Here is a 25294-nt window from a genome sequence, read left to right as displayed (position 1 = left end):
TCTCCTTTAGGTGTGGGAAACATTTGACGTTTTTCTAAATTAAGGAATAGTTTGATCCTATTTACAAATTACAAAGACTGTTCTGGAGTTTCCCTCGTGGCGCAGTGGTTAACGAATCCGACTAGGAACCATGAGGTTGCGAGAGTGGCCCAAGAAATGGCAAAAAGACAAAAAAAAAAAAAAACCCAAAAAACAAAAAAACCCCACTGTTCCAACATTAGCATGGTGTATGATTTAGAGAGAAATGAAAGCTCCAGGTCAGAGTTTGTGGCAAAATTCTAAGAGCTATGAGGAGATCCTCTAGTAAAACAGAAGTATGGTGTGAGGTCTAAAATTAAGACTCAATATTATATGCTTCCTTGACATCTGATGAAACTAGAATGATCTTGAATGGCTTTTCCACAAAGTCTCTTTCCCATTCTGCTCCTGTGGGCAAGGTCCCCTAGCCAAAACTTGTCCTTAGCAAGGGGTGCATTTTCTGCTTATTCCTGAGGAGTGGGTTTTTGTTCCCTGCCAGCCTGCAGAATTATTCAAACAAGCCAATCACATATTCCTGTGGGAATCAGGGGTCACCTCACCCTCTTATTGCTACAAAGCTCTCACAGGCCCTGGTTGTTCATTCTTCCCCAAGTGCAGCCCCTTTGGAGTGCTTCTGGGCCTTGAGGATATGTAACAAATAAACCACAAGCCCATTCCTCTAGTGTTGGGAGGAGTGTGTTTGGCTTCCCCTGAAACCCTTAGGGCAAGAATTCCTCTTTCAACGATGGAGAGACTAGGAGATGATCAAAAACGAGTAGATGAGAAGAGTAGCGATTAGAACTGTGCCTCTAGCCCCAGGTGGCTATCTATCCCTTGAAATGTGGCAAGTCCAAAATTGTTATGTACTGAATGGGTGAAAGACAAATTGGATTTTGAAGACTCAGTATGAACGCAGCATATAAAGATCTCATTAGTAGGTTTTTATTGACTTCATGTTGAAATAGTATATTGGATGTATTAAATAAAATACTAAACTTAATTTCACCTTTTTATAGTTTTCTCAAGCGGTTACTAGAAAACTTGGAATTACATCTGTGGTTTACATTTGTGATTCACATTACATTTCTACTGAGCAGCTATGGTTTAGGGAAAGATATTCAGGAAAAAAAAATCAGAGTAACTTGAGCTCACAGAAGAGAAATATTCTTAGAAAGACAAAAAGCTTGATTTGACTTGATGCAGTTTTCAAGAAAGCAAAAGAGATAGAGGGGAAACAGAAAATTGACCTGAAAAGGGAAGAGGTCAATTATGGATGTGCTCAATTTAGGTGTCAAGCAGATATTTAGATGGTTTTGAACAGAGCAAGGTGGGTAACAGCTATGGTACTCATGACCACATTTGGGGCTGGTGATATAGAATCATTAGTTCTGGCTTGAAAGCCATGAAAAAAATTTACTAGAGCACAGCAAAGTAGGAAAGAGATTAATGACATATAGTAAGGTTGGACAAATAATTAAGTAGATTGGTACTGCTCAGCACATTTCAACACATTTCAATGAATTTTTATTGAATATCTACTATGTGCCAGGTTTTGGTAGTATATAAAATTCAGACATATGAGAGACAGTAACATTTTTTAATGGAAATTAACTATATGTGTCTTATCTGGGGCTTGAAACACCATATATTTGCAATAAAAATGCCCCAAATAATATTATTTTGTATTAATAAATATAATAGAAAACAGTATATTAAAGTATAATAGAATATGCCACTTGTGGAAAGGAGAACTTATTATAAGAAGGTGAAATTGGAGATAAAAGACTTGTAGAGAATTCAGATAAATTTTCTTATGATTTTTAACTCTAGGTTTTTTATGCATGATTTGTTATTATATGTATCCCTTCATTAAACTTTATGATTTATCTATGAGGAAGCTGTACCTCTAGATCTGATATTCTAATAGATTACCTGTTGGGTTGCAACATATTTGGATAGAGAGATATAAAGAGATGGTACAAGGGAGATAATCTGGTAGATAAACTGAAGAAGTAGTAGGAAATAGATGAAGAGACTTCAGTAGAAAGGAATGAGATGGAACAATTTTTCTCTGAATGTTAATTAGAACAATAGTGAGAAGCAGAACAAAATTTATTTTTGGAAACTGATGGTGAAGACAGTGTCTCATTTTAGCCAAATACAATTAATGATATGTTTAAGATATATATATATATATATCTTAAACATATATATATATGTATATATAAGATATAAGATTTATATCTTATATCTATATTTATTTAGCCAAATACAATTAATGATATGTTTAAGATATATATATATATCTTAAACATATGTATATATCTTAAACATATATACAATTAACGATACAATATTGTATATATATAATTCATATGTATATATCTTAAACATATATATGTTTTATTATTAAAGGGAGTAGAAAAACATTCTTGTTTGATGAAAGAAGAGACAGTGATTTGAATATTACACGTTAGTTTTTGGAAACGAATATGTTCCAGCCTAACTACATTAAGCATTGTGCTAAATTGATTCATATATTCTCATTTAATGTTTACAGTGACCCAACGAGTGATACTTTATTGTCTCTATTTTACAGAAAAGGAAACCGTGACTCAGGGAAGTTCCACAAATTGTCCGAGTCCACACAGCTTGCTCAGGGCAGGCCTAGGATGAGAAACTAGATCCCAAGTTCACTCTCATAACCTTCTGGTCACACTTGTATGTTTGTAATTCAGGGAGTAAATATACAGTGAACAAAGCAAAGGGGAAGGAAAAAGTTCCACCTACTGAATAAAACTTTGGATTTTAGAGGAGAAACAACGTTACTCTAATGGCCATACCAGCAGTAGTATTTATTCCGAAGAAGTGAGGACCAAAGATGCGTTATGCATGTTCTACATCAGTTATTTAACAATTTCAGTAAAGGCAGAGTTCTCTTTCTGCTTTTTCTACTCACCTCACTGGCTCACACAAGAAACTATTCATTTGCACATATATAGACATATTGATGTATAGATGTACCCACGGCCAAGCTGTGTTCTTGTAGTCGAGGTAAAATCCTGTATGCAAGACTATCAGATGGCTTTATTTTGGAAATAATTGGCCAACATTGTTTTTGAGGTGCCTCCATCAAACATATGGTTAATATGCTACTGAGCCACCCAAAACAAGCTTGTAAGATATTATTCAACTATAAAGTATTTGCATAATTAAAAATGTACACTCATTATAAACAAATCACTTTATATCATATTAAGATAGTGAGACAGAAGAATGAAAACTGTATATGGTACATGGGAACAGGTTTGTTGAATTCAGGTAAATTAAATCTCTTATTAGACAAAGAGCTAATTTTTTCCAGAAAAAAAATACAGTATTAGAAGGCATATGCATTTTTCTTACCAGCATTCTTCCTTGTTGCTTCATTGTTTTGAGGCCTTTTTAAAGACAAAAAAAGTTTGTTTTCCTATGAGATTTGTAATGTAATTTTTAGAGACTGGTATTTGACAGGCATGTTATTTCTTTACGTAGGCTCATAATGAAATATTGTTCCTTATCTTTGTCAGTGTAAAGTAATTGGTGGCTATATTTATAAGTTAGGCAACTGTAATAAAGAAACACAGGGAAAGAGAAGACACTGGCTTGTTTAAAGGTTTTAGTAGTAAGTTCTTTAAAATTTTTAAAAATATGTCATTCAAGACCATGAAACAGGATCTATTTAAATGTTAAATAATTACATATGTTAAGTCTTGAGTCAATAGTTCTGAAGTAGCCAGTGTGTAAAAATTGGGAAAACCAAGATATTCTTAAAACTAATTTTTTTTTCAGATTTTTTATAATCTTCTCACAGCCCAGAGTCTATGTAATTTACTGTAAGAATTGAAGATGAATTACTTAATTAAAATTTGTTTTGTCTTCATTATCACTGCTAGTAAGAAAAATGTACACACTGATTGAAATGAGCTAGGGGAGAGAGACTGGTTGAATTTGGGGGACTATTGCTCCCAGATATCTGTAGGCAAGAGAATGATACTGTATACATTATCCAGAAAAAAAAACAAAAACAAAACAAGAAAATTAGAAAATCTGGTGATGAGCTAGACTTTGAATTACATGAGTTTTACTTAATATGAAAAACTTCTCTTTTCTATAAATATCTCTGTTGTCCCACTTGGGAAAAAAAGAGTTAATCTCCACTTCATAAAGTAAAAAATTAGAATGTAAACTGGAGGAAACTAGAAAACAGATACATTAGAAGTTAGAGTGCTAAGTACACAATTATGATTTTAGTGTGCCTGACGGAATTCTATCAAGCACATGCTCTTAGTAACAATAAGGTTAAGAAATTGAGTCTCACACTTAACAACAAAACAACGAAAGTACCAGTTTGTGATTTGTATCAACTCATGCCCAAGAAAAATCTTATATATTCTGAAAAAAATTAAGAACCTTTAGCTGCAGTGGGAGAAAAACAGAAAGACAAACAAACAAAAAAAATCTTAATAAAGTATAAATCCAAAGTTGAATCCTGAAATAAACTATGTAAAGATTATACTTGAATTCTTTACTTAAAAGAATAAACAACAAATCAACAAAAAAATGATCTTCAGTTTCCTTTGAAGACATTGAATTATGTGAAGCATTATTTCTCAAATTATAGGAGAAGATAATATTATTTACAGCCTATAAAAATTTACTCTGGAGGAAGGAAGGATTGATGGCAATGCTACCAAAGCCAGTTTGATTTACTGTTCTGCTTCACGTATAACTGAAAAGATTAACAAAGCTTTAGTATATCTTCATTGACAAATGAGACAAAAATCCAACCAGCATGACAATAACTTCCAAAGAGGAGAGCAATCTATAACTCCAACACAGAAAGAGCATCACTTCTTCTCTGGAAATTATTTTTTTGGATGGTATGGCTGAGAAATAGGGTTTAATTTGGAGAATTAGTGGTATCTAAAGAGGTAAATTTTAGATTACATTTATCCTGTTAAGTAGGCATTAAAAACAATCTTTTGCATTAGGGTATGTATTGGCATATATAAAAGTTCATGCTTTGAACTATTGGAATATACTACATAAAAGGCACAAGTGCCTCAATCTATCTGTAAACACATGTTGCTATTGTCATTCCATGTATTCTCAATAGTTTTTTTTTTCTTCTGTATATAGTGAAAAAATATATAAATGCTACATCATTGTCAAGGTGGAAATACCTAGATTAATAGTATGGTGAGATTGTTTTACACATATAAAGATGGTCTTATACATTGAAGTTAATACTATGCAAAGTATACACTTTCTCATTTATTTTCTCTGATAAAAGAAATTTAGACTTTCTCTATCAAAGTCTCTGATAGATGTTGTTGGAACCATGATGTAAAATTCACCTAGAATGGCAAGCCCTGCCAGATAAAATACTATTATCAGTGAATGTGGAAACTTTCATATAATCTTCTCCTACAAGAGGAAAACAGATAAAAAACGTGGGAGGTTACATGTTCACAACTCCTTTAGCAAGTCAGGGAAATTCATAAAGAGAATGAACAGAGGAAAACATGTGTGGGCTAAATATAATAAATAATAAATGCTCAAAATAAGGGTGTGGAATTATAATTTCTTTTCGTAACAAAAGCAAAACTGTTTTCAAGTTAGTGAGGGAAAATGCTTATAAGCCCTTAATTCAAATACTGGGTATGACTAATATCCTTTGTAGATATCTTAGTGCTTAGCTTTTCCTCAAAATTCTAATTTGTCATTTGCTTATGGTCAGGGTTCTCAGTCAAACATGGAGTTTCCAAAACCTTACAATTAACAGAGGAACTGGGTTGTATTAGGATCTCCACACTGGAAGCTGGGCGATGCCACAAAATCCCACATTATTTCCCAAAAGCTCACACTGGGATTGATGCTAGTAAATGCCAATGCGTGTGTATATAACAGTTTTCATTTTATGAAAAAGATAGAAGGAGGTTTATTCATATGGTTTTCTGTTGACAATCACAAATGCATTAAGGGGATAAAAGATGTGGGGTTTCTTTCTCTGTTTCATAGTAAAAGTCAGTATCTTGAGGGCCTTGGTTCTCCTCTCTGGTGCTATCTCACTTTTTGCAGCTCCTGTCTCAGCCATGATGGTAGAGGCTGCCCCAGTCTATGCAGCAGTTTGGACAGTTCCACATTATGATCTCGGTAGTAATTAGAGAGGAAGGTTCTAGACTGGAAAGCAAAAAGAAAAAGAAGACTTGAAGGAAGGTATTAGTCTCTTAGATGAAATTGTGCACATTTCTTAAATTCTATTACAACAAGAGTGCCTATAAAATATGTATTTCTTTGTATTTTCCTATAGATATCACTCATTTTTACCTTTTGAAAGGTTTGGCAGTAGTGTAGCTATAAAATTAAAAAGGGTACATATATGACTTATGTGGCTTATACACCATTAAAGCACTTATTTATTGGGGGATTGAAAAAGTCTATGTAGGGAGAAAGGTTGATGAGAGGTATATAATGCTGAAGAAGAATGAGGTAGATAGGAAATGTGGTAGCAAATCTACAGAAAAAAACACCTACTTTTTTTTTGATATTGATCACTTTCTGTAAAATTGGACCATAGCATAAAAACAAAGAGTGAACATAAATATAAAAGCTGGATTTCCTGATTAAGGAAATAACTTGTAATGTTATAAAATATTTTCTATATTTATTCAGAATCAAAACAGATTTTTTAAAAATCAACAGGTTCTACTATAAAAATATAGTCTCATTATAATTATCTTTCTTGTGATTCTTATATTCCTAGCCAAGCTGGAGTGACTGACCATTTTTAGATGAAATATTTTTAAAAAATGATTATCAGATACATCTGTGGTTTTAGTTTGTTTAATTTTATGTCTGGAAAACAGAAAACTTATAATTGGGTTTTATCTCTAGATGTCACTTACCTCATATCATAACCCAATGAACATAGTTCTGTGTCTCTTTGATAAAATAGTAGAGATGAATATTTTTCCTGTGAAAATATACACAGTAATGGCCCACGTATTGGTGTATTAGTGTACCGGTTTCCATCTGGTCAAAGTTACACTATCTCTCTTAAGCCCTTCTCAATATTTGAGCACAAATTAGTCTCTTTCTTCATACAACTCCCTTAGCAACTTTTGTGTATACTGTGGAAATGGACTTAAGACAACTACATTTTGTCTTGTACCATGAACTAGGTATTTCATTACATTTCTTCCCTTAAACCAGATTGTAAACACTTCAAATTCTGGATAAGATGCTTATGGAAGTAGTGGGAACATTGCATTGATTTCTTGGCAGATTAAAGTGATTTTTGAAGCCCTTTTGAAATTATTGAGTTCAAAGGTAAAGTTTGAGCACTTTCTGGTTCTTCTATTTCCATAGCAACACCTAATCACTTCTATCCTCCTTTTGCCCATCTTGCCATAGGAGAGATACTCATTATATCTGCTCAGCTGATTGCTAACTGGTTTTCCAATCTTGGTTTAGCTCCTCATACCATAACTTTTACTGAGAGATTTTTTCCCCTGCCTTTTTGTAGTCTGACATTGTTTTATAAACCTTATTATAAATCAGTGGTCACATTTAATTTACCCTCCTATAGTAAATCTGGGCTCATAACTGTTTTATTCTGTATCCTATTTGTGATATTGTGATTTATAAAAAAGAAATGCATATTTGGTCACTGACCCTGTTTCTGGCACAAAAGCTCCAAAAACTCTTAGAATTTCCTAAGTGAGAGACTGATAAAGGTATCTTTTATTATGTTAATGAGGTGATTTTGGATCTCAAATAAGGATTGGGGATGGCTGCCTAGAAAACCAATCTTGTGATTAGGAGGCTGGAACTTTAAATCCTACCCCCTTGACTTTGGGGAAAGGGAAGGAGCTGGAGGTTGAATCAATTGCCATTAGTCAATGATTTAAGCAATCATGTCTATGTAATGAAACTTCCATAAAAACCCCAAAAGATGAGGTTTGGAGAGTTTCTGGGCTGGTGAACATGTAGAGACTTGGGGAGAGTAGGGCATACAGAGAGGGCCTGGAATGCCCTTACCTCCTACCTTGCCCTATGCCTCTCTTACATCTGGCTGTTTCTGAGTTATATCCCTTTGCAGTGAAAGTGATCTAATAAGAAAACTATTTCTCTGAGTTCTGGGCGCTGCTCTAGCAAATTAATCAAAACCAAAAAGGGGGTGGAAGTCTCCAATTTATAACCAGTTGGTCAAGGGTGCAGGTGATAACATGGACTTGCAACTGGTGTCTGCATAGGGAGGGACAGTCTTGTAGGACTGGGCCCTTAACCTGTGGGATCTGATACTATCTCTGGTCAGAACTGTGTTGAATTGTGAGACACACAGCTGGTGTCTGAGCATTGCTTGGTGGTGTGGAAAACCTCCTCACTATATGTCATAATTGGTGATCAGAACAGTTTACTCTCCTTTGCTTAGCTCAGTACCATGCATAGTAAGGCACTGGATATATCTTTCATATATGATAATAATACTTGTATTAAAAATCACTTGTTTAGCAAATAGTTTATTTAAGTACTTTACACAATTGGAAAGGAGTTGTTCAGTAAGTATTTATGTTTGAATTGCATCCCAACAGCATAAGATTTCTACAGATACCAGTCACTTGTGTTGATCTATCTATCTTCTAAATATACCAAACTATTGATAGCAAAGACAGAGCAGAAAAAGGAATCAAATTCATTGCCTACTAGTTTTGAAATAGTTGTATGCACAGGGTTCTACCAGAGCATTTCGAAGATTAGGAAACTATTACCTCTGGATCCATGGGTGGATATTTTCGACCTTTACTTTTCCCAAGGCATTTGGTCTTTCCTCCTTCCAGCAGTTGACACCAGAAGCCCTTTTGGGGATCAAAACTACAAAATACCAAATATATAAATGATAATAAAAATATGATGATTATAAATTGAATACAGAATTCTGAGTGAGAGATCCTCACCAACTGTATAAAGGAAATTCACTTTTGTATGCCTGTTGCTTTGATTTGATTTAATTTGATTCTACAAATATTCATTGAATTGATTTAAGAGAATGTGGGATTAAATAAACTCTGTGTTATTATATATTTTTGAATATTTCCACTCCAGTGCAAAAGGACATATAGATCTTTTACTTTTTCTTATGATAAAATTATTGTTTTATATTTTACCTATTCATCCATAGTAGATCAAGGATGAATCAACAAAACTACAACCCATATATAAAGGATCTTTAGAATATTCATTTACTTCTTAACATGATTTCCCTGCCAAAATATATTAACAAATTTCTTTGAAATCATTCAACGGTATATATTAAGGTGACTGAATATAATGTAAATATACTTCTGTGAATATCGACATGAATTAAAGCTTCTAAGAAAAACACCTTATTTAATATTTTTAAAAAATTTAACATATTTTTTAACATCTGAAAATGTTTCTACTTTTCAAGGAAGAAATGCAAAGGGTAGAGATATAATTCATTATATTTTTCCAGACAACATGGGATATAGGTTATATAACGGTGAGTGGAAGATTAGACAACTTTTCATTTCTTTGGTTGAAGGCAGATAATCCTATTGGATAATTCAGATCCCTATACTCTTAAAAGATGATTCTAATGTTGTTTTGCTCCCATGGCTGTACAAAGTTACAAAAGTAAGAATGTGTGGCCTATTGTTTCGTTTAAACTCAGATATACAAGAATTTTTGTTTAGGAATAACAAGATAGGAAAAATGAAAGAATGAACCAAATAAGAAGGGAAATTTTAAATTTATTGCTATGGGACTTGCGGCATGCATAAAACATCAAAAAGGTTTGCATTTTTGTTGCTCAGCAGATGTTTTAGAAGGATGAAGCATAATTGACTAGGACGTAAAGTTAATTAGTTGCAGAATATTTTGTTGCCCTGGGCCCATTCCTATAATACCAGTGCACCTGCAATTTACTTCTGCACATATGTGAGCTCATTTTGGGGGAGAGGGAAATTTTCTCCACAGTTCCCTGCCTGATCTATTATTAGAGACCTGATCCTTGCAGTCCAGGTTGTCCTAGTACATGTTATCGATTAAAATTAAATACATCACTGGTTAAATGGATAAAAGGAAGACAAAGTCATTTTCAACCTGGACGTTTCAATCTGCTCCTTGCATAGCACAGTCCTTTCTGTAGTTTTCATTAATTTCCCAAGAGGAAAAACAATTCAGCATGCTGTGCAAAATGAGATGGGGAAGTCGGCATAACGGTGCCCCTAAACAGCATTTTCTGCCTCAGGATGAGAATATTTAACCGTATTAAGTTAAAATACACTCTGGCAACCAAGCCAAGCTATTTATACACACACAGAGCATCTCCTTTGCTATCCAGTGTGCAGAGGTTTCAGGATGGGCTGCCACCTCTCCTTGCTCTCCGCAGCAGCTGTTGGGAGGCAGAGCTTAAGACATCCTGAGGAAGGAAAGCCATCCAGACAATTAAGAGCCATTCTTTTAAATAGGGTTGCCATAACCTTGAATTCGCATGATTTTGCCGTCCTGGTTTCATTTTTGTATTGACAATATGATATACCCTAAGTCTAACAAAGGGCACTTATTCTTACTAAATTATATCATTGCTTTATGGTTTGGTTTTAGTAGGGATGAAATTGTGAAATTAAGATGCAAAAGTTTTCTCAAATAACTGTTAGACAACTTGGAGGACAGGGATTGGTTGCCCTATGAGTTCTTTTATTACCCTGAACATCACTACAGCTATTAATTTTTGTGATGTGTGAGACATTAAAAACCATATATTCTGTACTTATTTAAAAATCTCTTTTTTAAAAAAGTATTACTTTATAGGTTTATTGAACCATAGGCAAATATCTGTAGTAAACAGAAGAGAACCATTCCCTAAACTACAGCAGGGAGGCAGGGAGACACGCCAACATCAATAACTATTACTGTAAATGTATTATGAGAAGCTTTGTCTACTTAATCAGCAGGGGCCATGCCTTGTGTTGTTATTACCATGTGTAGGTAAAAACTTCATTAGACTTGTTTTAGTGGATAAGGAACAACTCAATCTTATTACTGCTTTTCCTGTCCCTCCGTTACCCTCTCTAATTGTCTAATTGCTGATTCTAATCTGCTGTGAACTGGGAAATTATATCATCAAGCTTGTTAGAACTTTATCTAAAATTTAATGTGCTTTAAGATCAGGCCTTGTGAGGGAGTCAAGAACATGCCTTTTTAAATATATATTTGGCTGCTTGGAGCTTTGGTTTTTGTTTGTTATTTTGCTTTTTTATACCTTTTCCCTTCCATTCTCACTCAAGTACATGATTTTATTTTCCCAAGATGGCTGCAGCTATGTCCCCCCTCCCACCCCCTCCTTGACAGAATGCCTTTGCTCCTCCCCACCAAGAATGGAGGCTCCCTTCCCTCCCCTTGCAATTGGACTGGCTTTATTAATCTGGTTCCAATTAATAGAATATGGCATCAGTGATGCTGTGTGACTTGCCAGGCTAGGTCAGGGAAGGCCTTGAACCACATTCTCTTGACATATAATTCCCTCTCAGAACACACAGCCATGACACTGCCAGAAACCCACACAAAGAGATCTTGTCCTGCTGAGCTCGGCTTTGAGCCATCCCAGTCCAAGAGCCAAAGACATGAGTGGACAAGTGAAGATGTCTCCAGAAGATTCTAGCCGTTCAAGCTATGCCCAGATATTCATATCTTCTCAGATACAGCCCCAAGTATTCTGAGCAGAGACAACTTGTCCTGGATGTGTCCTGTCTAAATTCCCAGTCCCCAGGATCTGTGAGTATGAAAAAATGGCTATGGTTGCATGCCAGTAGGTTTGGGAAGGTCTATTGTGTAGTAATAGACAACTACAAGGTTATATGAGATTATATTTGGTTATACACAATTTAATATATACAGAGAAAAACATGAATGTGTCCTCTTCCCAGTTCTGCCCCAATACCACTCACTTTCACAGGGCTAACAGTGGCCATCAACGTTTTCTTTCTTTTTTCTTTTTTCTTTTTTTTTTTTTGTCTTTTTGCCATTTCTTGGGCTGCTCCCACGGCATATGGAGGTTCCCAGGCTAGGGGTCCAATCGGAGCTGCAGCTGCCGGCCTACACTAGAGCCACAGCAATGTGGGATCCGAGCTGCCTCTGCAACCTACACCACAGCTGATGGCAACGCCAGATCCTTAACCCATTGAACAAGGCCAGGGATCGAACCCGCGACCTCATGGTTCCTATTCGGATGCGTTAACCACTGAGCCATGACGGGAACTCTGATCAGCGTTTTATTTCTAACCAGTAAATTCCTTGGCGAAAAAGATTATATATTTTCACCTTTGTAATCTCAATTCCCAGAACCCTTTCTGCACAGAGTAGGAATGTTAAAAAGTCTACCTAAATTTATATTGGAAAAAAGCTCACAAAGGGGAATTTGTGACATATAAAGTGCCTTTAAGGTAAAGTGTTCCTGGTATTCAAAGGGGAGATACTACATGAGTAATGAAGATATTCCTTTGACTGCTTTTGAGTAGCATAATGATGTATAAATTCATAGCTAGTATTAATGATGCTATCTACACACCTACCAGTGATAATTTATGATGGCAAATAATGGAAATGAAATCAAGCATGAAAATAGACTCACGTTAGTGCTTCAGAGTAATTATAATGAGGTGTAACTCCCAGAAACTTCTGGACTTCATCCATCACAGTAGCTGGGTCAGATCTCAGCTGCTGTCCATCAATAATTAGCAACTGTAGAGTCAAAAATAATCACTTTATGAAGAACAAAACTAAATTAAGTAGACTGAGCTGCCTCCATTGACCCGATGTGATGTTAATCAATTATATCAGTATGAATAGGAAGAAAATGTACACTACTTAGCATACATTTTAATGTTTACTATTCCTGTGTCCTTCCAAACAACCAAGTTTGCCAAAGGCCTTAATTATAGTAAATAAACATTGACACTCTCTTGATTTAGTGTTCAAGAGAAACATCGTTTTCTGTCTGTTCTGTAATCAGATCATTATCTCACCTATGAAATCCAGTGAGTTAACCTTGGAGCCCAGGGCTTAGAAACAGCAGGCATGCGGATGGAAATTGCCCATAGATTCTCCTTACAAACCAGGACAGAGAATTCAGGTTTTAGTTGTGACCTGATCTAGGATGAAGAAGGTAAAGGATTTGGACGCTGTCTTCAAATCCTTATTTCCTGTTCTACCCCAAGTGCCTGGAGTTGTTATATCATTTCCCACTTTGACCATCTAATCCATGACCTCCTTCTTTCCCTAGAAGAGTCCCAAAGGACAGGTGACATGGGTACCTGCACAAGGTGTTCCATAAAAGTTTTGTCTAACTGGCTGATCTGCTATTATTTGCGGGTTATTGCCTACAAATCAATGCCTCCTGTGTGAGAACTTCCACTTTGAGACCAGCTACCATCCAAAAAAAGATCCCAAGAATGTGTTTCACTTGACATTGTAATACTGTTACTGACAGGAAATATGTACAAATACACATTTATTCCTTAGGTAGAATCATCTCTGATAATAAACTGCTGTCTGTGGCAATGTTAATTTATATTTTCTGTTTGTCGGTGCAACACAATCATGATATAATAAACAGGAAATTCATTTCAGGACATTACCTGAGAAGTAGCAAAGTAAGTTAGCCATCTTTCTATGTGGACTGCATACCATCCAGGCACTAGGCATCTCCTCTGTAAAGTTTTGAGGTCAGCTGGGGCCCAATGTCCTGTTGTGATAACTTCATAGAAATTAAACCTCAGGGCAGCTGGATCTTCATGTGATCGTTGGTGCTTCAATAAGAAAGTCAATTGTAAAATTAATTTTCTTTATGTCTGCATAGGTATATGCGCATGTGTGTGTCTGATGTGTGTGTATACGTGTGCGTATGTGTCTTTCATTCCAAATTCCAAATCAATGAAAAATGACTAATTGATTTTAGAATGAAAAATAAGGTGAAAAGTGCATACTATATTGAAACCTAGGCATTGGCATATTGCTTATTTAAAGTACAAGCCTTCCATATATATCAAGTAGCATTCAGATAAGCCTGTAGTTGTCTTCATGTCTAAAACATTTAGGTGCAAGGCAAGAGACAGAATACAAGGATTTTCTCCATGGGTCTAATCAGAAGTGAAAAGATGTCAGGGATCAGACAAATCAAGCCTAATGTAAAGAGATTTCTATTGGCAAGAATAGGCTTACATATTACTGGGCTCATTGTTTCATTACGGCCACTTCTGCACGTTCTGACAATTCTCCAATATCCCTATGTGGCAGATGCTATGGATATGGAGAGGGCAGATATCTATTCATAATGCTTGTTTAGGTGTCATATTTATGTTGATATTGCCCAAGGCATTTTGCTTTTGCCCTCCCAAGGGTTTTCACCTAACTCTGCTAATTCCTAAATACCAATTCACACTACGGTTCAGTACCAAATCCTCTTAGTTCTTCACATCAAACCATTGTTGGTCAAGCTCAAGAGCCCAACACAAGTCACTGCAGTTTCATAAGCATTTACGAAGATCCTTGCCAGAACAAAGGACTGCAAAAGATTCTAGAGATAAAAAGACATAGGCAAAACGACACTGACATCTTTAAAGAAATCAAAATCTTGTATGGAAGACAATAGATGAACAGATTGTAATAAAGTCATATATTTGACTAGAAGTGTAAGTTACTTGCCAAGATAGCCAAACCAATAAGCGATTAGTTCTGGATGAAAGATGAAGGTACCTTTTTGAATGGTTGAAAATTTTGAGCTAAAATATAGCGACAAAGATTTTGATAAGCAGAAAAAAATAAACATGGCAACTCAGAGAACTTTAAAGTAAATTTGAATGAAGGAGAATGAGGTATGTGGGAATGGATACATTGATTTTGCAAGATATCTAAAAGTGAACTTAAAGAAAATATACTACAGGATAAGGATGGAAGTATATTAGGGCCCGATAGAATTATGTAAGAACAGGCCTTATATATAAGTTAGAAATAAAACTTACTAAGAAAGTAAGGATGACTAAGTGGTGAAACATTAAAGAGTAACTACTGAGCGGTAGATTGCTAGAAATAAAACTTTTGAAGCCCTGTCATAATTATGTAACTATTAACCTTCTTATTTGTAAAGGCATTATGCTACATGTATAGAGACTATATGTAATTAATATAAGGTGTAGAAATGACATAACTTGAATAAAGATATTTAAGCATACCATGGGCATATTAGTAAAGTAATGCTAACATTTCTACTTTGCACAGTGATAATATGGAATTGTACTTTATCTGCTCTATATTGACTTATACCAGTTAAGCACCTACTTTTTGATATTTATGCAACTAAAAAGATTAATATAAAATGTGACCAGAAGTCACAAAGGAACTGGAAAAAAAAATAGCACTACAGCTCCTCTGTGAGGCCCATTATAAAAAATGTGGGGTAGAAATTACAGTGGCAGGTGACATTTGTAGGAGTGTCTGAATTACACCTGCTGAGCTTCAGATTTATGGTACTTACTGAATAGACAGGACTGGCGAAGTAATAGGTTGCATTATTTTGAAATGTGGAACAGGCTGGGACCCTACTCTGAGCAATATAGCAATAAAATGTACTATCAGAAAAAATTATTCCTTTCAAATGTGTATGTTCAAAGAATTTTCTTGAAGAAGCAGGCATAAATTCTCTCTTATTTAAATGGTTTACTCCATGTGGAAAAAAGAAGATTTCATATAAATTTACCCTAAATAGTGACCATGCTTTCTGCTGGGAAAATGTGCAACATTTTGCCCCAAGTATTCACATTCAAAATATTTCATTAAGATGTAACATCTCAATATTTTGGGTACAATTTTAAAAAAATGTTTATCTTGCTTTGGTGATATAAATCTTGATAAAGTAAGAAAGACACATTTTTGTATCTCAAGGGAGTCAGTGAGTCATGGATTCTAACAATAATTTCTGGATTTTGCTTCCAAAACAAGTGTTCCACTTGGATCCCCAACCACTTCTCTTGCAACCCAATTTGCAGCATTCTATTTTCTGTACATCTTCATTTGTTCTCAGCAATATGTTTATTGAAGAAATTTTGAAAAGTCAAGAAAAAAGAAAAAAATTACTAGTTATCTTACTATGTCATTAAAACTTTTAGTCTTCTTTATTTTGGAATCAATTTCTGTATGCTCTCATAACACTGGGATTTTAGTATGCATAGTTTGTTACCACCATAAGTTAAAGATTATCAGCTTTAATTAGATCTTCATTGCTGTGGGCAATTTTACATTTCTCTGGTCAACTTGATCTCACCCCTGTATCAAGATTTCATACCCCCTTTTTTTCTCTCCTCAAACCACTGCCTTCCAAATTACCCCCCTCTTGTTCATTAGATTAACTCCTCAACTTTTTAAAGGAAAAAGAGCCCACCACAATCACTTTAATTTCTCTATCCTAGACCTTCAGATTTATCAGTGTGTACATGCATATCCTTCTCTGTCCCTTAAATTTCAATGCAGGTTTTCTTAACCACACATCCATTGATAGAATTCAGAGGATCTATAAACTTTTATCTGCAAAAAAAAAGCCTCTTTATTTTTAGTAACTTCTAAATTAAAATTTAGTATTTATTGTAGCTGTGATTTTACCACCAATAAAGATCAGTTCTTTTTTTTTTTTTTTTTTGTATTTTTAGGGCTGCATTTGCAGCATGTGGAGCTTTCCAGGCTAGGGGTCTAATAGGAGCTGTTGCTGCCAGCCTACGCCAGAGCCACAACAATACCAGATTTGAGATGCATCTGCAACCTACACCACAGCTCACGGCAACACCAGATCCTTAACCCACTGAGTGAGGCCTGGGATCGAACCCGCAACCTCATGGTTCCTAGTCGGATTTGTTTCCACTATGCCACGACGGGAACTCCAAGATCAGTTCTTTTATATCACATTACAGGTCTTTCAGATATATCAAACTCTTATGCTCATCACTACTTCAACGTTACAGTAGTATTAGCCTCATCACTAGATCTTGACTTTTACTGAATCAATAAATATCTGTTACTGACTTTTAAAGTATTTTGATATTTCTATATAGTTGTTTCTTGTGCAATACTATGTAATATAATGCTTTTTTATAGATCTTTTTAAAGTTATACTTGTGGCAAAAGGAAGTTCCTGGGCTAGGGGTAGGGATTGATTGGGAGCCACAGCCATAGCAACGCGGGATTCTATGCCACAGCTTGCAGCAACCCCAGATCCTTAACCCACTGAGCGAGGCCACACCTGCATGCTCACAGACACGATGTCAGGTTCTTAACCTGTGGAGTCACAGTGGCAACTCCAGTATAATATATTTCTGAAATGAAGCCCATAGGCTCCACCAGACCGCCAGAAGGTTCCCAGCACGAGAAAGAACTCTGGAAATGGAGTGCTTCCCTCCCATGTAAGCTATTTCCTGTAGCTGTCCTTTCTGGCATTTTACAATCCTCACAGGGTTGACTCCCCTTTTTCCCTTGGGGGTGGGGGTGGGAGTGGGGAGGGGCTTTAACATCCCTCTTCCTTTGAAAACTTCTCATTATAATTCCAATCACCATTAAGCACCATTACTATAGAACACATCTTCTCTGACCCTCTTGTGTCCGGTTTGCTAAAGGTTCCACTTCCCTCCCTCCCGGACTTTCAACTCTGTAAAGATAATTCTGGCCTTATTCTGCCTAATTGTCTAATTTCTTAGCCGCTGTTTGACACTGTCCTCACCTCCTCTATTTGGCAGTACTCCTTTACCTGTATTTGGTGTCACTACACTGCTGGATTTTTTTCTTCTACTCCTCTGGCGATTTTCTCTTGTCCCTCTGGCAGCCTTATTCTGTTCTATTTTCTTCTTCTCTGAACCTTATTCTTGGGCAATTTCACCATTTTTATGGCTTTTTGCCTCTGATTCACATATTTCCGTCTCCCGCTCAGACCTGTCCCCAGAGGGCCAGCCATCTCTACTGCTGCTTTCAGTACAACAGCAGTGATTCCAGAACCTCAGAATCTCCATCTATGTCACACCTTTCGCTTCCTTCAGGTTGCCCCCACACTTGTATTCTTCTTCAGGGCTTCTTTTTCATGGGAATAAATGGGCATCATCCAGTTGCCCAGATTGGAAATCTGGTTTATCCTTGACATGGTGTTCTCACCAGGTTCAGCTGATTTTAATCCCTAAGCATCTCTTGATACTTTACACTTCATCTAGTTTCTACTTCCTATCTTCGTCCATGCTACCTCCATTTCTCAGGAAAACTCTTGCAAAAGCATCTATTTGATTTCTCCTTTCTTCCACTCCAATCCATTCTTCAAATAGCAGATAGTGTCATGTTCTCTAAAGGAATTCTGGTAGTTACACACTGGCTTAACATTTTCCAAAGGCTTTCAATTGCTCAAGGAATGGCGCCATAAGATTCTCCCACTTGGCTGCCAGCCCCTGTGTGTCCTCAGGCTCATCTCCCACAGGATTTCACCTCAAGTTTTGCTCTCTAACTGCATGGACGTGTCTTTAGTTCTTTAACTGTGCTGTGGTTCTTTGCACCCAGTGGACCACACATATTTTCTCCTCCCCGACTCTCCCTCTACCCTCACTCAGTTAATACCTATTTGTCTTTCAGTTTAAGTCTAGAGTTTATTTCTTTCTCTCTCTGTCTTTTTTTTTTTTTTTTTTTTGCTTTTTAGAGCCATGCTGGCGGCATATAGAGGTTCCCAGGTTAGAGGTTGAATTGGAGCTACAGCCACAGCAACATCAGATCTGATCTGCATCTGCATCCTACATCACAGTTCACGGCAATGCCAGACCCTTAACCCACAGAGCAGTGAGGCCAGGGATCAAACCTGCAATCTCATGGTTCCTAGTCGGATTCGTTTCCACTGTGCCACGACGGGAACTCCTAGAGTTTATTTCTTTAGAAAATGCTCTCATAGACCTTCCGCACTTCTTCACGGAACATTCAAAATTTCTAATTCGATATTTTATGATATGATAGATATTATTGATTAATATCTATCCACACATGAGAATGAGCATAATGTTTTAATGGTCATTCTATGGAGTAAAACTGTAGTTAAATGATGAAGAATACTCCATTTCAGTGCGACACACTTCTTATTGCTGGCTGTTAACTTTTCCTTTTGTTTGTTATTATTATGATGATTAGTACTGCGATGAATAAAAAAAGGGATACAAAATTTTATCCCTTTGCAGTTTTCTTAATGGATTACAAAAGAGGATTCATAGCACAAAACTACCGTTACAAATCTTTTGATAACTGTTGTCAAATTAGTTTTCAGAAACTATCTCCATATATATCTGTCTATGGGAATGTTTGAGCATTTTTATCATCATGCCTTTGTCAGCAAAGAGAATAAACATGACAAGTTTTGCCAAGATTATTTTTTTTCAAAGTATCATTTAATTTATCATTTGATTTAAAGTATCATTTGTTGATCTCTAATTGGGTTGATCATTTTTTCACGTAAATTGCTGTGCAGTTGCATTTTTGTGCATGTGTGTAAATTGTTTAGCTATGCCTTTTGCTTATTTGCTCATTTTTCTATTAAAATATTATATTTATTTATTTATTGTCATCAATTTGCAGAAACTTTTTTTTTCAAATTAAGGGAACTTAGCCATTTACCATGTATTGTTAAAGATGCTCTATTTAGATACTTACTTTTAATTTTGAAAATTGTGACAGACCAACATTTTGCATGTTTATATGGTTCAATCTATTAATTATTTGACTGGGAGTTTTTTTACGGCATTATGCTTGAAATTCCTTGACTAACTTAACATGAATTAGGTTATCAGCTCTTATTTCTCATCATCATTAGCTCTTTTATTATTTGACTGTTCAGTGCATCTAGACTTTAGTTTGTTAATTCACCATTGCTTACATTCAAGCTATGACCAAATGCTCTTATCATATTTTTTACTGCTTCATACCTGGTACCAAGAGTATGCCCTGTCTGAGGGGTCAATGAGGATGGTGATGATCTTGGCTTTGGGAACCAGAGATGCAGCTCGTTTGGGTGCTTCTTCTGAATGGAAGTAATTAGCACTCTTTTCAAATAGAAAGTCACTTGTAATGTTGGATGGAGTAGGGAAAAAGTCCATATACCTGAAGGCAGAGATAGATAATTAATTAATTTGTGGTCTAATTTTTTTCCCTTCTGTACTATGCATATGAAATAATTTAAATATTTTTAGATTCATTTATATCAATTTCTAATTATTGGTATTATAATAGTCAAAATAGACACTATTCTATGCAATCTGAATGTGAACACAACCACAGGTATTATGGTTCTAATGGAGTATTTAGGGCAGGGGAAAGAGTGAGGTGAAACAGGTCAGTTATTAAGGAGCAGAGGAAAAATCCTTTTGATTTGAGTAAATGTTCTATACTATTGGCAGCCAAATTCAGAAAATTTAAGTTTACCCTTGGCAAAAAGCAAATTATACCATATTGCCTAGTAAATATTTTAAAATAGTAAATTTATGTTTGCAAACTTGAATGCAAAATTCTTAAATTGAGATTAAAGTGCACAAAAGAGGAATATGTGTAAGTCAGAATAGCTATAAAATACTAAACAGATTAGGGCATAGTTGCTTTCCTCCTTTTTAACTTCTGCATAATTTGTAGTATGTGTAGCAATGTGAACACATTATAGTCTATCTAGAGTAATTAAGGGGATATTTCCTGCCAGTTGATCCTGTGGTGCCTCGGTAGGTTCACTCCTCCATATGCTGTTGGAACATTCCTCTGTGTGTAGATTATGGAATCAATATGTTCAGAGGTTAATTCAGTGCGAGGCGTTAATTATGTGTGTAACCCTCCTTACAGCTCATCACTTCTCTAACCCTCAAATGTTCTAGAAATAAATAATGAGAGCAATTAAGAATTCATATAAGACACTTATTTTCCTCTTTGACATTTGTTATTATGTTTCCCAAATGTGAAGTGGTGAAAAGTCTCATCCATATTCCTGCTTAACAATTTGTGTTCCATTTGAGCTCACAGATAAGAGCAAATTGCTACTCTGCTTTGAGTAACTTGCATGCAATTTCAAAATCCACTTAGTCTTTTTAAAGTAAGGTAGGATAGTGATAGCCTGGGTGCAGAGTGGATATGTCTCTACTCATGAAGAGAAGTCAGATCTTCTCAGTGGCATTGCCCCTGCCCCACTCCAATCCTAGCTGCATCTTAAAAGAATGATGTTTTCATTGAGGACAGATTCATGGGTGATGTTGACGTAACAGTGTGTGCTACAGAGTTATGCACTGAGGGGAATTTGCCTTGGGGGAAATTTACCTTAAATACTTGGGATTTGGAAATCAGGTGATATTTTCCTTAGAAAATTGGGATAGAGCTAGAAAAAAGCCCCAGAGTGAAGATCAGTTCCAGTATCAGGTTTATTCGATTTCAGTTTAGGGAAAATGTTGTGATTTTTAAATTTTCATAACTTATGAAATACAAAGCAATTTTCCTCTTAAGCACATGTGTGACTAGCATTAACATGATTTTGGAAACACGCTGCTACTTGCATGACAAATATCAGCTTGTGTTATAATACAACATTATTATAATGCATTATAACATAATAGTCTATGTGGTTAATGAAGATACATGTCACAGAGTATAAAATAAAACAACTACTGGGTTATTTGTTTCCTCAAACATCATTGTCAAGACAAATTATGTATTTAGTTAAAAAATTCTAAGCACAGTAAAATAATAATATGTTTAAGGAGAATTTTAAATATCCTTATGAATAATTCTGATGAAAAATATTCCATAATCCTCTTTATTCAATCATATTAATTTACCAGAAAAATATTATCATTATTGCATGGTCCAAATCAAATTATAGGCAACACTGATTAAACATAGCATCATTATAAATTAATTTCTAATTCACTATAGTAGAATTGAACATAACAAATTTATTCTGTCATTATGTAGATGCCATGCATACATCTATAATTGCTTAGCTGTGAGTGAGCATGTATTAATAATGGGCCTTATTTGTTGTTATTTTTCTTACCAGTCAATTCCCTTGTGGTAGTTGTTGCCATTGAAGAACTGAACTTCTTCAAATGTTTTGGGGCTGGGGAGATTGCTGATGATGGAAGGGTGCATAAGAAGAAATAAATAAAGTGCTGTTGTTCCTATGATGAAAATGGAGGCAAAAGGTTATATGGCAGTTAAAGACAACGCAAATATTATTTTAACAAAATTTTTGCTCAAAAGGTAATATTCAAAAAACCAGTTCATTCTGGTGTCAAAGTGATTTCCTAAAAATCAATTAAGTGCATTTCATGTGGCAATGATTTATGTTCTTCTATTACTCTTCATGATTCTATTGACCTCAAGACCCTATTTAATATGAGTACAGGGAGGGATAAATTAGGAGGTTGGGATTAACATATACACACTATTATATATAAAATAGATAACCAACGAGGACCTACTGCATAGCACAGAGAACTATATGCAATATTTTGTAATAACCTAGAAGGGAAAGGAATGTGAAAAAGTACACACTTGCACATCTGAATCACTGTGTTGTTTACCTGAAATAACATGATATTGTAAATCAACCATACTTCAATAAAAAAAAGAAAGAAAAATATATGAGTACATAGCCAAAGTAAAGCAAACTGACAGTATGCTAGGCGAGAAGTTCAGTTACTGGATGGTTCAATTTCCCCTCCCGGAGTCAGACGAGTGACTACAGTATCAAGACGTGCAGCACAATACTTGAACCTCAATATTATATTCAGATCAATTGTAATAAATCAAACTAGTGTGCTGGCTGAACAACAGTGACTGTAGCTGGGGATCTGGAAGCAGAGATCACCAGCATACTGCGTCATTAATGGAAAGTAACAACGGGTCTGAGGGGACCAAAGAGATCCAGACTGGGAGGCTCCTAGTGAAATGGGAGGGCAAAAAGAAATAAATTCCATTAAAGAGATTTCACTGCTAATTGAAAAAGATGTTTAAAAATTAACAAATACAGAATCAAACTATATAAATGTAATAATGTAATAAATAATTAAAGGAATCAGACCTGGTTACAAACTGAATTAGAGGCCCGAAGGACAGAATCTCAAACACATTGAAAAATGTAGACATGAAAGTTAGAGGGCAATAGCTGTCTTAAAGAACTGACTTGATTTTCTCCTGAAAATAACAGGAGTTCAAAAAGGAGAAAATGTGAGAGGAGGAAAAAATCTTGCAGGGAGAAGAAATAAATTAGAGATGAAGTGGTATAGAATTGCAGCTGAAAGGGAACAGGAATCCAGAACTTTTCTATTTTTAAATATTTTTTTAGGATGGGATCTATATAAAAGCATTTAATTAATGATGAGAAGGATGCTTGTGTGTGTGAGAGAGAGACAGAGATAGAGAAAGGGCGAGAGACAGAGAGAGAGAGAGAGATTTTTGAGACACAAAAGAGCTGAAAATATTGATCATTTAATATCCCTGAGATGTTGAGAGGGGATGGGTCCAGGGCACACATAAAGGAATATTTTTGAATTGTTGCTGGATATTTTAAAATAAATACCCCATAACCTCATTCAGTATCATGTGCACGTGTTTAGTCACTCTGATGGTGACAGAATTGCACTCAGAGCTCCCCTGGGCTACAGAAAGTCAAAGCCTTTATCTTCTGAGCCACACACCTTCCTGCTGCCATGAGCAGGGGTGATGTCAGGAGGCATCTGAGAGGAAGTAAGGAGAAAGCACTTTCAAGAAAGGACAGGAGACACAGGACTCAACAGTCTTATAATCAGCCATAAAATCTGGGTCCAAGGCTTCAAAGTGTATGTTTTCAATTAATTATCACCTGTGTTTTCATCTATCCTTGACATTCATTTTTATCCATTACCTTTGATACGAATATTTTGCAGAGGTAGTTTCTTACTGCTGTAATGCTTGAAGAGAAACGTTATTCTGTTTTTTGTTTTTTCTCTTTTTTAGGGCTGTACCTGTGACATACAGAGGTTCCCAAGCTAGGGGTTGAATTGCAGCTATAGCCGCAGGCTACATCACAGACAGCAATGCCAGATCCTAGCCATGTCTGCGACATACACCACAGGTCATGGCAATGCTGGATCCTTAACCCACTAAGGAAGGCCAGGGATCGAACCTGTGTCCTCATGGATGCTAGTCAGATACTCTGTTTCATATACAATAGACTTTTTAGTTTTACCAGAGTAAGTTTATTAGGGTGAAGCAGAGAGATTGTGAGAAATCAGTGTTAACAATGGAAACTCTGATCTTCTAGAAGATTTAATTGAAGCCAATGAATTATGCTTTTAGAATTATTGTGCTAAATTTAACCCTCTGGAAATCCTCTCCTAACCTGGAGATTCTGGGTCAAAATCTGACCCAGAATCATGAGGAATGCCTATGTGTACAGAAGATTCTATCAGGACTACAACTTAAACTTTTCCTTAAGCCCAGGCCTAGCCAGCTCTCTGTCTATCCACATTTACTCCCCAACTTTCAGCAGATGGAAATTTTTTCCCAGGATTCAACAATGGAGAAGTGGGTATTTCATCCTTCCATTCTCACCTCACATCATCTGAGAGGATAGGGGTTTGAGGACCACTTTTGTGTCTCATGTTTATTGCCAAATACGCATAGGCCATCTTGAAGTTGTTTAAAGATAACTCTGCATTAAAGGCCAGATTCTTAGCATTTATCTTCCCATCCCCCAGGAAACTTACAGCCTTTAACAGCAGTGGGAGTTTTGCCAATTGGAGCAATAAGGAGAACAAACGAAGACTTCAGACTTCCACGATTAAAGGGATTTTACAAATTATCACAATCATTTTCACATTAAAATAGCATTTGAAAAGCACATAAAATATTACCATTCAATTTCTTTACTTTAACTTGTTTGTCTTGATAGGTCAAGTACTAAAATCTAAAGGTATAAGTTATTGTCTCTATAGATACAAACTGTAAGGGAGATAATTATTTACATTTACCTGTAGTTTTCTAGCAGAACTAAGAACTAATATTCAATAACAACTTATAGAATGTATGTCTTTAAATTAAATTTTTAACATAATTAATAACACAGGAATGTTCTGTTTCGTTAGTAGTCATTGCAGTGTTAGAACTGCTGTGAGGGAGTTGGTAGAAAATTAAT

General features: G+C 35.6%; 1 protein-coding gene across 2 annotated transcripts in view; it reads right to left on the bottom strand.

Annotated features, from left to right (window-relative positions):
• Positions 1–6081: 6081 nt before the first annotated feature.
• NDST4 (N-deacetylase and N-sulfotransferase 4) overlaps positions 6082–25294 on the bottom strand; it is a 238000-nt gene continuing 218787 nt past the window's right edge. The window contains exons 9-14 of one of the 2 annotated variants that reach the window (XM_047798919.1): positions 22172–22295; positions 20070–20244; positions 13725–13895; positions 12719–12828; positions 8835–8937; positions 6082–6243 (exon numbers count right to left, since the gene is read on the bottom strand). In XM_047798919.1, the coding sequence (XP_047654875.1) occupies positions 6124–6243; positions 8835–8937; positions 12719–12828; positions 13725–13895; positions 20070–20244; positions 22172–22295 (803 nt within the window). In that variant the 3' untranslated portion in view covers positions 6082–6123. The remainder of the gene's footprint in view (positions 6244–8834; positions 8938–12718; positions 12829–13724; positions 13896–20069; positions 20245–22171; positions 22296–25294) is intronic. The other variant, XM_047798920.1, reaches the window with a different exon arrangement.

This window comes from Phacochoerus africanus, chromosome 10, assembly GCF_016906955.1.
Source record: "Phacochoerus africanus isolate WHEZ1 chromosome 10, ROS_Pafr_v1, whole genome shotgun sequence".
Taxonomy (NCBI): Eukaryota; Metazoa; Chordata; class Mammalia; order Artiodactyla; family Suidae; genus Phacochoerus; species Phacochoerus africanus.
The sequence above is the reverse complement of the archived record's forward strand: the minus strand, read 5'-3'. Positions and strand labels throughout refer to the sequence as shown.